The sequence below is a fragment of the Hypomesus transpacificus genome, chromosome 23 (genome assembly GCF_021917145.1).
Source record: "Hypomesus transpacificus isolate Combined female chromosome 23, fHypTra1, whole genome shotgun sequence".
NCBI classification, from domain to species: Eukaryota; Metazoa; Chordata; class Actinopteri; order Osmeriformes; family Osmeridae; genus Hypomesus; species Hypomesus transpacificus.
In genome coordinates this window covers 5,683,673-5,700,208 of record NC_061082.1, presented here as the reverse complement: position 1 = coordinate 5,700,208, position 16,536 = coordinate 5,683,673, and the positions used below count along the sequence as shown (strand labels likewise).

The 16,536-nt window shown below is 43.4% G+C and overlaps 3 protein-coding genes across 5 annotated transcripts; 2 read left to right on the top strand and 1 right to left on the bottom strand.

Annotated features, from left to right (window-relative positions):
* Positions 1-984: 984 nt before the first annotated feature.
* LOC124485817 (DCN1-like protein 2) lies at positions 985-5,561 on the top strand. 2 transcript variants are annotated; one of them, XM_047047650.1, is made up of 7 exons: positions 985-1,095; positions 2,181-2,397; positions 2,874-3,042; positions 3,563-3,693; positions 3,964-4,046; positions 4,153-4,249; positions 4,556-5,561. In XM_047047650.1, the coding sequence occupies exons 1-7, from the start codon at positions 1,000-1,002 to the stop codon at positions 4,633-4,635; spliced, it is 873 nt and encodes a 290-aa protein (XP_046903606.1). In that variant the 5' UTR covers positions 985-999; the 3' UTR covers positions 4,636-5,561. The 2 variants fall into 2 exon arrangements, with proteins under 2 accessions (XP_046903606.1, XP_046903605.1); XM_047047649.1 differs by lacking the exon at positions 985-1,095 and having other exon boundaries at positions 1,102-2,397.
* A 1,005-nt stretch (positions 5,562-6,566) lies between these two features.
* LOC124485438 (growth hormone-regulated TBC protein 1-A-like) lies at positions 6,567-10,463 on the top strand. 2 transcript variants are annotated; one of them, XM_047047055.1, is made up of 8 exons: positions 6,567-6,810; positions 7,456-7,601; positions 7,740-7,898; positions 8,512-8,636; positions 8,803-8,899; positions 9,091-9,263; positions 9,373-9,558; positions 9,652-10,463. In XM_047047055.1, the coding sequence occupies exons 1-8, from the start codon at positions 6,740-6,742 to the stop codon at positions 9,754-9,756; spliced, it is 1,062 nt and encodes a 353-aa protein (XP_046903011.1). In that variant the 5' UTR covers positions 6,567-6,739; the 3' UTR covers positions 9,757-10,463. The 2 variants fall into 2 exon arrangements, with proteins under 2 accessions (XP_046903011.1, XP_046903010.1); XM_047047054.1 differs by having other exon boundaries at positions 7,456-7,898.
* Positions 10,464-10,498: 35 nt separating this feature from the next.
* lamp1b (lysosomal associated membrane protein 1b) lies at positions 10,499-15,627 on the bottom strand. Its single transcript, XM_047047056.1, has 6 exons — positions 15,277-15,627; positions 13,958-14,136; positions 13,708-13,836; positions 13,359-13,425; positions 12,929-13,096; positions 10,499-12,601 (listed from the first exon to the last, which is right to left on the bottom strand). The coding sequence occupies exons 1-6, from the start codon at positions 15,335-15,337 to the stop codon at positions 12,462-12,464; spliced, it is 744 nt and encodes a 247-aa protein (XP_046903012.1). The 5' UTR covers positions 15,338-15,627; the 3' UTR covers positions 10,499-12,461.
* Positions 15,628-16,536: the final 909 nt, after the last annotated feature.

Below are 16,536 nucleotides of genomic sequence, written 5' to 3'. Positions count from 1 at the left end.
TTTGTGGAAAAATGTTCTTGCCATTTTTGCAATTAATGTGACAAACATCATAAAGGGCTAATGTTATAGTAGGATAAAACAACTTGTTCTTCATTAATGTTTGCCTGACTGAATTAACAAAAGTTAATAAATGAACTAAATTAAAACAAGTTGCATACAAATGTACACTATCGTCCACTATTAGGAGAATACATATCCTGTAACAGCTGCAGTAAAGGGTGAATCCCTGATTCACGCTGTCTCTCTTGAGCCTCAGTCTCACAGTTCCCACACCCTGTTATCTCTACGACCAAGACCTGAACACTCCCAGCTCGATGCAGCTACTAAACACACACAGTGTTTAATGTATTTATTTAGCAGACACTTTTATCAAACGCTTTTATCCTAACCGACGTACAAAGGGTGCATGAACCTCTTGATCTGCAGTCAAATGCAGTTATTATCAAATACATATAACATAGGTGTAACACAGTATCAAATGTAATAGACATTTAACATTTGAGATATGATACAGGGATTGTTAATAACATATATTTGGTTTATAAACGTGTTGCCTAGGGTTGCAATGGATTATGTTAAATCATGAAAAAAGCAGATTGTGAGTAGTAAGTAGCTGTTAACGTTGTGGCAGTGTTTCGAGTAACTTACTAGGCTACCTACTTCTATACTTTGATCATCCAAAATGTGTATGCTTTAGAATTGGAATTGAGATTTAAATTAACTTTCTTTGTTCTGTAAAAAGAAATCACAACACAATTATACATAAAATGGGATAGGCTATTACAACCATGTTGGTCACACGCCATATACGAGATGGAATAGAATGTAGCCCCAGTTCCCTCTAACAGTTAAGAAGTTTGGTATATTTTGTCTTCATTGTTTTAACAATCCTCCACCAATTTGACATGGGTTCATTTTATGTATATCTTGAATCATCTCCTCTCAGTAATATCGGATAGTAGGTGAAAGTAAACGCTCACAGAAATCCAGCGATATCAGATGACCTCAACCACACGTATTACTTCCGTACAAGCGCACAAACCAAACACACAGGCACCAAAAGGGTACATTGGTCTCTGCGGGTGTGTGAAAATGGTAGGTAATGAAAACATGATTACAACCTGCAGAAATTGCAGTGTAGAGGCGATAGTGTGAGATAATAACTGGATTATGTGCAATTATGGGCTGTCCCACGTCTTGCAGTGTAAATGTAATGTTTCAGATCAGATGTTTAGATTAGAAAGGACATTTGGGCTGTTTTGAGAACTATGGTCGGGACACATTCGCTCCAGCACTTAGCTAGCTAGCTACCTCTCATTCCTTTTTGTTAGCTAGTAGTTGTCACGCTAGCTCGCTCTACATTTAAGCTAGCTAGCCAGCTAATGTTATGTGAGCGGGTCAGCGTTAGAGGATTGGCAAAGTGGGTCGCTGTTAGCTAAGACATAATTGCTGGTGGTTGAGCTGGACTGGGTTTGCTGGCAATGTCTTATTGACTTGCTTGGCACTCAGTTGTCATTTTCCGTGTGTTAGATTGATGTACAATTTATTTTAGTCTCAAACGAGTAGAAGCCTTGTATTGGGGCAACATTGAAGTAATGTAGTACTTTTTACTCTCCAGTCTATTGTATATGAACCACGGAGCGTTACTAGGTTAGATAACTGAGTGCATGTAGTCAGTTTCATGTGAAATGGTAACATTTTGTACACAATTGTACTCTCCGATATGAAAGAATCACTCTATAGTTTGAAAAATGATGGGGCCCCCAGCCCCTTCAAACTTTTGGCAAGCTTGCTCGCGGTGGTTGGATGTTGCTGATGGCATCCCCCTCCTCATGTTACATTCCCTGACCCATTTGCAGGGGCCCATGTGGGCACGTGCATTGATGTTACCCGATGTACTCCACTCTCAGAATAGTTAGATAGCTTGTTGACAGGACATTCAAGTATTGCAACAGCCCGTTTGTGTGTCTTGTGTTTTGTCTTAGTTTCTTTACTTGTCTAACCCTATGTGTGGCGCTCCGCTCTCTGTGGTTTAAACTACCTCAGCCTGGATGTCTGTGGATGTATTTGAATCCCTGTGTATTCTTGTCTGTATTTCAGTGTGTGTGTATGTCCTGTTGTCCGTACTGCCAGGGTTGTGTGTGCCGGTGTCTGACAGTCCGTGTCCTGTGTTCCTGCAGCATAAGCTCAAGTCTTCACAGAGGGACAAAGTTCGGCAGTTTATGTCCTTCACTCAGGCGGGAGAGAAGACTGCGGTGTACTGCCTGACGCAGAATGACTGGAAACTAGAGGTGGCCACGGACAACTACTTCCAAAACCCGGACCTCTTTTGTAAGGAACCTATGAAAACCTCCACAGACCGCAAGAAGTTGGAGCAGCTGTACAACCGCTACAAAGGCAAGTGGAGTCTAGGTCTAGCTATATCATGTCTACTCTCTTTCTCCTGTTCTCCTGTAAGTTTGAGGAGGAATTTAGACAGTACAATGGATCTATAAAACCGATTTGAACAGAGAACATTAGATAATGTTATGCTTTCTTAGTTCAGGTATCTAACTAAAATCTGTGTAATGTGGATCTCCTCCTAAAAGTTTTAGTACTTTGCCATGAGTTTGTAACGTGTTCCTAAAAAGAGGCATTGTTTTAAATTTGACACTTCATTTACATTAAGTCATTTAGCAGACGCTCTTTTTGAGAGCGACTTACAGTAAGTACAGGGGCATTCTCCCTGAGGCAAGTAGGGTGAAGTGCCTTGCCCAAGGACACAACGTCATTTGTCACGGCCAGGAACCGAACCTGCAACCTTCTGATTAAAAGCCCAACTCTCTAACCGCTCAGCCATCTGACCCCGTAATATCACACACTAATATCCCCAGACCCCCAGGATGAGAACAAGATTGGCATTGATGGGATTCAGCAGTTCTGTGATGACCTGTGTCTGGACCCGGCCAGCATCAGTGTGCTCGTGGTGGCATGGAAGTTCCGTGCTGCCACCCAGTGCGAGTTCAGCAAGAAGGAGTTCCTGGATGGAATGACAGAGTTGGGGTGAGCTTGGTTTTTATTTTGGATACGGAGCTATTGAATATTTAGAATATGAGATTACGGGATTATTGGGACAGTTTCGTTGATTACAAATTTTCTGGAGAAACTAAGTAAGTTATTACTGGCGTTATTAGTGTATTGTGTAATACTGCTATGTATGACACCCTTCCTTCAAGGTACCGGTACATAGAAGGAGGATCCTTAGCAACTCTGGTGTTTGTTTTTGTGTGTCTATCCTCTTGGTGTGCATGATTGCTATATTTAGACTGCCTCCCTCAACCTTGGCATTGGTGCTGTGTATCTTAATGGTATGCTCTATCCATGTCAGGCCTGTATGGTGTAAAACAGTAACAGGAGACTGAGGCGTGTCACAGTTAAATCCTCCTGGCTTGTACAGTACTGCAATGGACAAAGTACAGTACTGCACTGGACAAAGTACAGCATGTAAACCTTTGAGTTCACTCATTGGAGTGTGTGTGTGTGTGTGCGCGCGCGCGCTTGTGCTTGTTCTTGTGCTCCTCAGATGTGACAGCCCAGAGAAGCTGAGGGTTCTTCTGCCCAGACTAGAGCAGGATCTGAAGGACAGTGGGAAGTTCAAGGACTTCTACCAGTTCACCTTTAACTTTGCCAAGAACCCTGGCCAGAAGGGTTTAGGTGAGGGGGAGGGACTTTGTAGTGTATTGAAATATTGTAGATTGGAAATAAAATACAAAAACTGTCCACTCCTTACTAAGATCATCCTAGCATTGTATACTCTTGTCTTGCTGTTTCACCATCGGATATAGGCACAGGCCAAAAACATACCACCTTAAACCAATGTTATACAATAGACTACAGAGAAAAAGTAGGATATTAAATGTGGCCAATGCAATGGCCCGAATAAGTCTCTTTAGTCTTCTGTCTACAGTATGTGTGTGCTTTCAGATTTGGAGATGGCAGTGGCTTACTGGAACCTGGTACTTGCAGGTCGCTTTAAGTTCTTGGATCTATGGAATAGATACTTAACGGTAAGTCATGGTTGTTTAGACGGCTTAGTGACTTATTTTTATTGTTATTTCCATAGCACTGGCGGTATACCTCAGGTGAATTGAGAAGCAGTTTTGTCCTCCACAGGAGCACCACAAACGTTCCATCCCCAAGGACACATGGAACCTCTTACTGGACTTTGGAAACATCATCACAGACGACATGTCAAACTACGACGAGGAAGGTGAGTTGGCTTGGCTGCAAAATGTTAACGTGACACGGAAAAGAAATGTATTTGATCACTAAGTATTATATACTCCACAATCTAAGAATTGGAGTGGTACAATTTAAAGGTAGAAAAAAATTAGCCAGGTAACCTTTTGATGATAAAAAGGTGAGAAATTAGTTTCCTGGCAGTGAATCCCTATCATCTGGTTGGTGGATGCCGAGGTTACATATATAATGTACAGTATCTCATGCAGTCTACTTTTAAGTGTTAACATTCAGCCATGTAATGAATTATGCTAACATAGTGTTGTTTCCAACTCAGGGGCGTGGCCAGTTCTGATCGATGACTTTGTGGAATTTGCTCGACCAATCGTGACAGGATCCAAACGTATAAGCCACTGATCTGAACACCGGTCTCGCCAGGAGAGCATGACTGTGTTCCCACTGACTTTGTAGTTTTTGTTTTATGATACGATACGAGATACAAAAAATGCATCTGAGAAGAACTGAAAAGCACTTGAAACCACGTCACCGCACAAATATCAGGAATCCACCTATCAGGGAGTATAACAATAATGACAACACTAAAAGTGGGTAATCTCTGTGCTCATGTGTTGGAGAAAGGCACTGCTTGCGTTTTCACCAGCTTATGGCTGTGGACTCTATGGAGGAACAAGGAAGTACCGCCAGTGGAGGACACCTGTGTTCTTCTGGCCCTGGTGTGATATCCAAGCATCCTGGGCCACTGGGAACTGTGGTCTTCTCAGCTTCAGGTGAAGAGATATCAGCCAGACAGACACAACCTCTTACACGTGAGGAGATGAAGGTCTGAACACTGGGAGCAAAGCATGGACAGCTTCTGTGAAGACTGGGCCCTCCAGGGAGTTTGGAGCACTTGTGGTTGATTTTGTTGATTCGTCAGTTGGCTAGTTTGTCTCACATGGTATCGATCGTGTTTCTAACCCAGAGACTTTGGGACAACGCAATGCCAAGTCATCCCTCTTACGACACCAGCGTCAGAAGAACTATTACAGTTGTTGTTGTACATAAGTATGTACTGAAACAGTACTCAAAGAGCTATATGAAGAATAATATAAATGTTACATTTATAAATCTGAGAGTTGATTCTTGTTGTGTGAAAGCTTTAAATGTTAAAATGCCTAAATATCGTTTGATTCATGTTGATCTCACAGTCAAGTTGGTAACCCCCCCTGGGCTTCAACTGGTCTGTTGACTTCTGGATAAATCTGTAGCAGTGTTTTATGTCCACCGCTGTCAAAATGTGTAAAACAATAGATTTTAAATAAATAAGCCATGTTACTTCTAAATGTTTGTTATATTTCCTATTTATCAAAGAAGAAATTCCATAATCTCAACTATTTTGAAAAGCCTTATGGACTAGTCCATTACAAATAGTTTGTGCTTTGTTTGCTTTTTTTTATGTAGACCTCAATCTCCGCTAGCCCTTCCTCAGGCCAATGTCGAGTTCCCTTGACTACCCCATTTCAAATTTAGTTACAGATGCAGCAGTGAGTGTGAACGCACTTTTACATTGTCATTAACTCCTTTGCCTGTCTCAAATGGGAAGGCGCTCGTGCCACACTTACACTCCTGCAGAGGGCGCTAATCACCAGTTACCTACCTAACTACTAAGTGGTGTGTGAATGAATAACTGGGATCTAAACCTCACGAATTCTTTTACGTATTACTGCATTTTGAGAGCAAAATGTCTGTTATTTGTCAAATCAATGATTTTGGTTGTTTAGCTCGCAAATGAATAAAGCATATTTTAGCAGAAATGTAAGAAAACGTAATTTATGTCTTCATTTTCTTGGCTTTTTAGGTAGTTATACAGCTACTATCAACATAGTGTGACTTCCCTTCCAGTAACGTAGGCCTACCCAGTCATATAGTGTGAATGTTCAGGGACTGCTTGTAAGATCTAACATGGAGATGTCCTATATTTTGAAGTTCAACAGGGAACAGAAAGTAAAATCACTTAACGGCTATTGTATAAACCCATAACACAAAGCCACCCGTTACAGCCGTTATCATAACATTCCTGCTGGCTGTGTTTTTCACAATATCAATCACTCGGCCGGAAAATTATGGGTGGCTAAAATAGTGCTCAACACTTCCAACATTTACCTACATGCAAGCCAATCTCTTCGCCTTTCTTTGATGTAAAAATGATTAAATCAATCTTCTTTCAATCGGAATCTCAGAATTACTGTCTAATAAAGTGCCAATCTGCTCCTCCTAAGTACCTGTTGACTGCCTGGGGTGGTGGGTGTTCCAGGAACATGTCCCGCCCCCTAAGCCCTGTGGTTGGTTTATTACTTGACTGAGGTAGAAAGCTAAAGTGAACTGCGAGAACACTGGACGATAGAAACATTCTTTTACTTTGACCGTTGAATATGGAATAAACAAAATAACTATTTTGTGTTTGACCGGATAGTTAACTTTCAAGGTATAATCTTAAAGTATATAGGTCTTGGCTCACAGAATGACAAGTGAACTGAATGGAAATGTTGGTTCCGTACCTCACCTGAACGCGAGTCAGAATGAGAATGACAGGTAACGGGTTTAAATAATGTTTCAGAAATCTTCTATTGTATGTTTCGGGGGAATGGCATAGCTGTTATTATTATACTATTGTATAACGTTGAACTAAATACATACTTTTGACAACTGTGTTATGTTGAAAGGCGTTGCTTTTAACAGCTGTTATTCAGTCAGGTGACAACGGGTGTACGTTATGTTAATGATTAGGCCTTCAAGTTACTTTAATGACGTAGCGGTATCTTCTTACGAAAGCCGAATGTGTATTTTACTCAGCAAAGATATCGTATTGTTATAGCCAATCATCTTCTTTATTAACTGTTGATAGTTACATGACAGCCAGCAATTATAAATAGAGTGAAACTCACTATCACTGGCATTGCCTTGAATTTTTCAACTGTGTTTGACCAGGTCACCTGCAGGAGAATGGAATTTCACTCCACCTGTGTGTCACCTAAGCTGGCACTGCCACAGCAACCTTAACTAACCAATGTTCTGTTCACAGGCCTTTGCCTCACGCTTTCCCAACAAGGATGTAGGATATAGAATGAGTTTAAAGTGTAGCAGATATAGATGTATGTGTATCACGAAAGGAAGTCCTTCTCGGGCTTATCTCTTTTAGCCTGGGCGGTGAGTCAAAATCTGTCTGTGTCTGTGCAGAGTGGACCAGTATGGATTTGAGCTTTCTGAGCAGGCTGGCTCCAACGAGGAGGTAATGAATGAATATGTGGCGGTACTTTCTAGAAGGTCTGCAAGGTGGTCGAAGCTCCTGAAGAGGAAAGATCAGGTGGAGAAAAACACAAAGGGTGAGAGGCCCTCAATAGCACACACTGTCAAACCTCTGGCAAACTCCAACGCCACAGTCAAAGGAATCATCCAAACACACACGCTGATATTTTCCGGTATTTGGGCTGTGATACCCCCACCACCACCTCCCTTCGTAGTGAAGCGCTTTGTGCGTAAAGGCGTGCCCAAAGAGCACCGGGCGAGGATCTGGATGGCGAGCAGCGGGGCCCAGGAGCAGCTGGAAAAGAACCCAGGTTACTACCACTCTCTACTGGCCGCGGAGCATGAGGCCAAGCTGGAGGAGACCATTCGCACAGGTCAGACGACGTCTCTTAAAAAGCGTCTGGATCTTAACACCTTGCTTTAGTGTGTGTGTGTGTGTGTGTGTGTGTGCGTGTGTGTACACGGGGCTTAACACACCTGCCCAGATTAGTTACTGCAACACCTGATGTGGGATTCAAATAAGTACCCAAATAAGCAAATAGGTCTCATAAGGATAATATCTTCATCAGTGTTGCTGTCAACCACAATAGGATTGAGGTCATTTTAGGTCAATGCAGCTTTTTGCAAACTACAACCATGTGATGCTATTTATTAACTGTCAATCCCATGCTAATACTAAACATGCTAATACCTGTACCAACTAGCAATGGCCTCAAGATTATAATTCATTTAGCAGTTCCTTAAACTAGGTTTACAAACATCTTAAAAAAAAAAAAAGGCTATCTTTTGAAGCTCTCAATGTGAGTCTTTGACAGGTCAAATCTGGAAAATGTTTTGAAAGATCGGACGTTTCAAATATTAGTTTTAATGTGTATTGGCTGTTGTGAGTGAGCCTTTTCCTGGTACATGCAACTCTCCCTGTACCAAAGTATGAATGAGTCAATTAACTCATGCTCAGACATGCTTCTTGTGTTTTCTCCATGGCAGACATGCACAGGACATTTCCAGACAATGTGCAGTTCAGGAACACTACAGAACCTTGTCTCCAGAAGGCCCTGTTCAATGTGCTGCTGGCCTATGGCCACCACAACCAGGCTGTGGGGTACTGCCAGGTGGGTGTGCGTGTGTGTGTGTGTTTGTGTGATTTCCCCCTCCTATGCCACCTTAAATGTTCAATTACCAAATATTCTCCTTGTCTATGTCAAGCACATTGTCATCTTCTGGCTAGTTGTTATTAACAAGGTATTGACACAGATCTCTATATTCTTTGTATTCCAGGGCATGAATTTTATTGCAGGTTACCTTATTATAGTCACTAAGGATGAAGAGAAGTCCTTCTGGCTGATGGATGCCTTGCTGGGCAGGATACTCCCTGGTCAGTCTTAGATCCATCATGCACTAGCCCCAGGGCAAAAGGATTGTGGACTGGATATGTTTGGTTGAGACTATTCATCCACAGTCACCCATAAATGTATATTTAGAATTGAGAATTTGTATAAGCCTGGGAAACAGCCTTCATATTCTCTCTTTCCCTATCTCTCATGAGCTGCTTGTGTTGTATTATAGACTACTACTGCCCTGATATGCTGGGTCTGAAAACAGACCAGGAGGTTCTAGCAGAGCTGCTGCAGGAGAAAGCCCCAGCCGTGTCTGAGGGTCTGGGCCAGTATCCTGGCATCTGGACCCTGGTTCTGTCCCGCTGGTTCATCTGCCTCTACATAGACGTTCTACCCGTGGAGGTACAAACCTTCAGTCCATGTGGGAAGTAGTTGGAGAGGAGAAGATGTGTGTTGACATGTGAAGTTAAGGTTATTCTCTAAACTAGGGTTCTATGCCTGGTTTCCCTAGACGGTTCTGCGTATCTGGGACTGCCTGTTCTACGAGGGTTCTAAGATCCTGTTCCGCGTGGCCCTGACCCTGATCCTACACCACCAGGCGGAGATCCTGGCCGCACGCTCTCTGCCTGAGGTGTGTGAGTGCTTCAAAGCCATCACCAGGACACAGTTCACAATGGACTGCCACACCTTCATGCAGGTGAAACTAAGCAGACGATTCACACACACACACACACACACATCATTAGATACATCCCCCATTTCTCATGTGAACTCCTCCCATTCTACACAGAAAATCTTCACAGAACCTGGACGTCTCTCCATGGCAACCATAACCAACCTGCGCAAGACCTGCCAACAACATATTTTGTCTGAGGAGTCCAAGTTGAAACCTTAACCCCTTGACCTCACTTCCTGTGCACTCGGTGGTTAAGCCAAACTGTCTCTCATTAGCTGGCATCGTTGTCACACACGTGACATATTTCACACTTCCTTCTTAAGAGTCCATTGTTATGAGACTGATTAAGCTTAGTCTAGATCTAGAACTGAGTGGCCATCTGTGATGAATCTCAGTTTATTTAACATGTGTATCTTATGTATGAAGTTCTTATACAAATATGAATGCATAAGTCTAGGACTAGGTTTACTCTGTGGAAGAGTATCAAGGTGAGCGCTTTAGACAATCTGGTACGCTGTCCAGTGGCACTTATCTCCTCTGTGCTTGATAGTGCCAGCGTCCTGTATGTCTGGTACTACACTGACAGGAGTCCAACGTCCTGCCTTCTGACTGCAGAAATGACAGCTGTCAAATCCATGATGTAGTGTGAGTGTGGGGTTGATTACCTGCTGTAGTTCTTCTGCAGATGAGACCAGAAAATGACTCAGGATCTGACTTCTTTGAGGTCATCTACTGTAGCTTTTCTTTATCTTGTGAAATAGGATGGTTTTTTTGTACGCTTTTGTATGAGTGAAGATGTTCATTCGGTAAATGTCTGTAGCAGTGCTTTGGAAATGAAAGGATCTCTAATATTACTGAAGATGTTGTCTTATGACCCAGAAGGAGTGTGGTCTCTGATCCAATAAAGTGCTGTTCACTCATGGTGACCTGGAATCCACCCTGACTTACACAGAAACATATGTAGGATTTTTTCTTTTCACTTTATTCATTTCAGCCTGTTAAAAGTAAAAATAAATTAAAACCCTATTAATTGTTAGCAATGGACATCAACATTTCTATATGTGGGGCAGAATGTTTGTGTTTAGTTATTTTTTTTTTACACTTCCCCTTTTCACTCCTAATAAAGCATCTTCTATTATCAAGTCAAATGCTCAGGCAAATCTATTCACCAAACGTCCCTGGCTCAGCTGAACACAGCGTCCAGGAGGGAAACAGGATTGGGAGTGTAGGATTCAGGAACATGACAATCCCCGTGACACGTGTCAAACTTGAGGGGAGGTGGGCACGGATCACATTTGGCATGGAGGGAAGTTAAATGTTGGCTTTTTAGGAAGAGGGGGAAAGGGGTCCTGGTATAACAGATGGGCATATAGTGGACATGTACATTCAGCTTAGTCTATCAGGTTAGGAGAACCAAGAATCTTCCTCAAACAGCCCTCGTCTCAATACCATGTTACTACGATCACTAAATCCAAACAGTGTAGAAGTACCGTTCATCTAAACAATTGAAACCACTTCCTCTTTGTGCAGCTTAAGTCACTCAACGGAAAATAACCGGTCATGTTTACAAAAACATGTTGTACCATGGTCAATTAGAAAAACCAGTTATCCAGCAAACATCCTTCACTTGTACCCTGGGTCGAACACACTTTTAACCCTGTCTAATATAGTTTGTGTCTGTGGTTACTGACAGTACGTACACAGTATGGGCGAATCCAATGAGGAAACTCACAGAACCCTGTCAATATGCATAACGCCTACTCCCACAGTTCAGTCTGAATGGAATGACAAAGCTCCAACCTTGCTGACCACACTCTGCGAGTCAGCAGGCATGAAATGGCCCTCTCTACAGCATGAACACTCCCACCCACTGAAGTCAATGAGTGAGATAATCCCCTGAGGTCCCTCTGCCGTGTTGGGGACCTTATCCACAGCAAACACCTCTGTACCCAGTCTGCATATGGTCGCCCAGCTCAGGGTGTCAGCCTGCTATTTCCTCCACCTCGGAATGAGAGGGCTGATCTAGAGGGGGTGTCCTCTACCCGGCAATATGATCTAATAAAGGAACGCTAACATACACCCTACCATACAACGCTAACATACACCCTACCTATCCCAGCACTCCTGTTTCACCCTACCTATCCCAGCACTCCTGTTTCGAGATGAGTTAATACAGATCCTTGTAGAAGCGTGGGAGGCATTCTGGCTGATTACTGTACACATACCTGACTTTGAAGCGTTGATAATTAAATATACACACAAAGACGCAACTGTTCAGTCCAAACATAGCAAACGGCGTCCTTTAGGAAGTCTTAACTCTTTGTGGATGGGACGGGCTGGCAGCCACAGCCAGTCATAGTATTCCCTTTACACAGGAGTAACAACAGCTCCTCGACCATGTGACCGACAATGGCCACCAAAACAAACAACAAAAAAAAGACACAAAAATAACAATTAATAAAAATGAGTAAAAGCAGCAGCAAGACTTGTGCGGGCAGTCCTTCAGAATCCCATTGGTCAGAAACCAAAAACAGAAGCATAATATAAGATACTAAACTAGTCTATACACAGCATGTGATTATGTACCATGGGATGGCATAGGCACTCCAACCCTCCCACCTGCTCAGTCCCCTAGCAGGAATCTGAAGAATGTCGTCACTTCTTAAAACATCATCACCCAATTCCCATTTCATACAAAAGAGCAGTTCAGTCCTTAAAGCACTAATTGACCACAAAACAAAATGGGAGTAGTTAGCGAGTGTTGAGGGAGTGGGTTTAAAGTCAGGCTGGAGGCGGAGCTTGGGGAAGGATTGACCAATCAGTCTTTGATACATGGCGGTTAGTAGCGGTGGGCGTAACAGGTGGGTTGGGAAGGGGGTGTTGCGCTCTATTGGCATGGAGGGCATCAGGTGACAGGAAGTGCCTCAGATGGTCTGGTAACCAGCATGGCTCCTCTTCCTGCCGATGAGGTAGGCGACCAGGACGACGAGGACCAGGCCGGCCAGGGCGGCGCCCACGATGATGGGGATCAGCATGTCATCCTCGTCCAGCTGACACTCCTCGGCTGGGGGAGACGGAGGGAAGGGGAGGAGTGGAGAAGAGAGAAGCAGCGGGTGGAAGAACAGAAGAGAGAGAGAAAAGAGAGGGAGAAATAAACATTTTAAACGACAAATCTAAAACCTCTGCAAGACAACCCTGTGATAATCAGCCCAAAAATTATTTAAGACATATATATAAGACTGTTATCCCAGTTTTGTATATACATATATATATGTATGTATATACAAAACTGGGATTACAGTCTTCACAGCACATTTGTCAGAGTAGCATTCATGTCTTTGACTGAGCTCTAGAGGGGCGTGGGGTGAGATGGGGTGGGGGGGTGTATTACCTTCTCCAAATATGTCCCCAGTGAGGGCAAAAGGCTGCACCTGCAGCTGGAAGGTGTTGAGCGAGAACTCCTGGACCACGGCCAGAGTCTGCTCTTCCCGACACATGTAGGACCTTCCCAGGGAGGCTCTCAGGTAGTCCAGACTGCCGTTACTGGCTCTGAAAGGCTCTGGGGGGGACAGACATACTGTGGGTCATCACACATAGCATGTGTATACTGTGCAAAAGTCTTAGGCACAATAAAAAATCAACATTATTTGCTCAATTTCACCTTCATGCTACTGCACAAATTCACAAGACATATATATATGACAATACTTGTGTAATAAATTGAGGATGCCTGAGACTATACAGTACTATATGTGTGTGTGTATGTATGTGTGTATTATTGATTAGCTTAAATTACATCAACCGTTCAATATTGCACTCACCACTCATATCCGGCCAAACAGCAGACAGGGTCACTCCACTCAGATGGTACTTACTGGATGTGGTGTTCTGCAGACACATGATTTAGACATTACAGTAGAGACTAGTTACAGTAGGTCATCGCTTTGTCTACCTGGTTACGATCTGCCCTCTAGTGGAAGACTACTGTAAATGCACCATGACTGGAGTGTGATGGATGGAGACTGAGAAAGTGAGTTATTGTGTAAGAGAGTAAATCTCCCATGGTAGAATGTTCTGGATAGATTGTTGTGTGTGTGTGTGTGTGTGTGTATGTGTGTGTGTGTGTGTGTGCGAGCGTGTGTGTGTGTGAGAAAGAGAGGCTCTCGTCACCAGTGAGAAGAGGAAGGTGAGGTTGGTCTTCTCCTCTTCAGCGATCAGCAGCAAGGTGGCGCTGTCGGCCTCACATGACCCTGAGCTCTTGGTCACGTTGGGCTGTAGATTCATCACATCCAGCACAGTCTGCACAAAAACACAATGTTACAGTGGGGGGGGGGGGGGGGGGGGGGGGGGGGGGGGTCTGTGTGTGTGTGTGTGTGTGGTATGTGTGAGTGTGTGTGTGTGGTGAGTGTGTGTGTGTTACCTTATTCAGGGTGGCAGAGCTGAAGCTGACATTGAGCTGCAGGCCCATACGAGCAATCAGACAAGCTGTTCCGTTGCCATTGACTACCGTGTAGTTGCCCCTGTCCGGCCTCCCAGGGTCTGTCAGGGGGGGGGCGGTGGGGGGGGCATCTGTGGCGACACTCGGGTGCAAGAAGGCAGCTGTGGTGACATAACAACAGGGGCCAGAATTACTGAGATGCTCTCTGTGAAGCCTTGAGGCCTAACCCAAGTGTGTTACTGTTTAGGGCCTAATAGCATAGCAAGTGCCAGTCCTGAGTCCCTTGACAAGAAATGAACATAGTACTTTAGCATACTGCCATAGGTCTCTTTCCAAACAAGCTTATTGTCACATTGTGTTGAAGAACTGAAATCCTGCCATGTTACTGTGATGTTTTTTGCCACAAACACCAGTGTTAATTCCAGCATGATAGGAATCAGCCCCACAGATAGAAACAGCCACACAACTTTGCGGTCTGACTGAATCTCAGGTGCTGCTGATTTGACAGCTTGCAGAAAGGCTGGATAGAGTACAGCAGTCCGACCGTTACAATACAAAGCACAATTCAATACAATCCCGCAGACTGATCGGGTGAACGAGCTCCGATAGTCTGTTTCTTTGTGGCAACAACAGAAAATGCAATATAAACTGTCATTCCCATCGCATTAAAGGGGTTCCACATCGCAAAATACTGCCCGAAATAGAGTACGCATTCAATTTAAATTTCTACTTTCTTTTTCAACGTGAACCCACGACCAAATCTGTATGTTTGTAGATCAATGGCTGTAGGACATTTCTTTATTAAAGCGAAAAACGCTTAAAGACTCTAAAGACTGACCCACACGAAAACTACAAGTACAGAAATTGAGGAGTGATCAGAAAATGTTGGGGCCTAGAGCTTGACAGGCGACATACAGATGTGCCTAACTCTTCATTATTTTCTACCCAGTGCAAAGTAAGCATGTACAGCATTCTAGGCAGATCACATGGGGTACACTAACACAAGAGGCACCTAGTGACCTGCCGATTGTGTTAGCAAACTAGCAACCCCGTCAGTTCAAACACCCGGAATGACACTGAAACCAGAAAAACAACTCCTTTCCTTTGGCAATGCATCAACCAACAATGCGGGGCACTGACGATAGCTATTCCATAAGCATAGCAGCTAGGATGGGATAAACATCAATAGCTAGCACGTTTGGACGAATGTTAGCACTAGATGTTTAGCTAGCCACATACTATACCATTCAAGGTTAACAAAATAATATAGACGGGATCTCGGACGCTGGAACGATACTTACCTAGTAGGCCAATTAACAGAATCCCGAGGGATACTGGTTGTTTGCGGTTGGGATGTATCATGTTTCTATCAAAGGCAAGTCAAAACACAAACACGACTAAACGCAGGACGGTCAGCAAGCTAGAATCTACTTAGTCACGCTTCAGTTCAACTAGACTAGCTTCAATGCGTGCCAGCACTATCCTTTCAAACGCAGGGATCCAGCAGACTATTTCTCTTTAGATAGTTGTTTAACTGTTTTCCGCAAATACAGTCTTAATATCGGATACACAGGACAATCATCTGATTTCTGCTCACTGCTGCTGCACAAGGGAAAAAATGAGTCTGTGGTCATGTGATCAAGACGAGAGCACCGCCCATATTTTATTTAAGCGGTGATTTGACATTTGGGGAACATAAAGATATATTAGTTAATGAATGGTACTATTTTATAAACATACAAAGTTGATTACTGCATAGGCCTACGGCGTTCATTCTGTCTGTCATGTTTCAAAATGTGAGTTCTTTCAGCCCTAAAAAGTGTAATATGTTTTCTAGGTTTTCCAATGTTATTTAGGTTGGATAAAGTATTGGAGAGTTGATTTATTCAGTCCACTGTCTTTCTACTTCAGTTTATCCAGCCAATCTGTCATATAAATTCAGAGCATTTCACACTGACATGTCAAAATGCTTTGCCTTCTCAGTGCTACACCAACCCCACATAATCGCCATGTGCATTGAGCAGTAGGGCACCCTGAGAGCACCTTCTATGGAAAGCTGGTTGAGCTCAAAATGCACTGGCCACTTTTGATACATACTGAAACGTTATTTCGTCACTACGATTTTAGTAGTTGCTATCACCTTTTTCTGTTTGAAACTTTCGCAGATTTGTCATATCGACAGGTGAGGATTTGCACCTTTATGAAAAGCCTAGACAACATTTTTAAATGAAAACGGCTGGGCTCATTTTGACAAAATACCGGAAACAACGGTAAACGGGCAAAAACGGTAGGTTGTAGTGAGGACATGGCGTCACTGACGGTTCTGTCTCAACGTCATACTGTGTTGACGTCATCATTTAAAGTGTCTGCAATTATTTTGACCAGCCACACTCTCCCCGACTGTCATGAACACAGACATTCTCCCAATTTAGCATGTTACACATCTTCAACCCTATATTGATGTGGTTAATTGCCTTGCCCAAAGCAGGGGCGAATCTAAGTTCCCACTTTTGGGAGGGCTAAGCCCCTAGATAAAACCTATTATTTTTTCTGTGACCCAC

Coding starts and splice junctions, on each gene's coding strand:
- LOC124485438 (XM_047047054.1), top strand. CDS start 6,740: ATGACAAGTGAACTGAATGGAAATGTTGGTTCCGTACCTCACCTGAAC. Junction 8,900..9,090: donor GCTGGGCAGGATACTCCCTG/GTCAGTCTTAGA, acceptor GTTGTATTATAG/ACTACTACTGCCCTGATATG. Junction 9,264..9,372: donor TAGACGTTCTACCCGTGGAG/GTACAAACCTTC, acceptor TGGTTTCCCTAG/ACGGTTCTGCGTATCTGGGA.
- lamp1b (XM_047047056.1), bottom strand. CDS start 15,337: ATGATACATCCCAACCGCAAACAACCAGTATCCCTCGGGATTCTGTTA. Junction 13,097..13,358: donor TGTTTGGCCGGATATGAGTG/GTGAGTGCAATA, acceptor TGTCCCCCCCAG/AGCCTTTCAGAGCCAGTAAC. Junction 12,602..12,928: donor TGGGGACATATTTGGAGAAG/GTAATACACCCC, acceptor CGTCTCCCCCAG/CCGAGGAGTGTCAGCTGGAC.
- LOC124485817 (XM_047047649.1), top strand. CDS start 2,052: ATGTCTGTGGATGTATTTGAATCCCTGTGTATTCTTGTCTGTATTTCA. Junction 3,043..3,562: donor GATGGAATGACAGAGTTGGG/GTGAGCTTGGTT, acceptor TGTGCTCCTCAG/ATGTGACAGCCCAGAGAAGC. Junction 4,250..4,555: donor GTCAAACTACGACGAGGAAG/GTGAGTTGGCTT, acceptor TTTCCAACTCAG/GGGCGTGGCCAGTTCTGATC.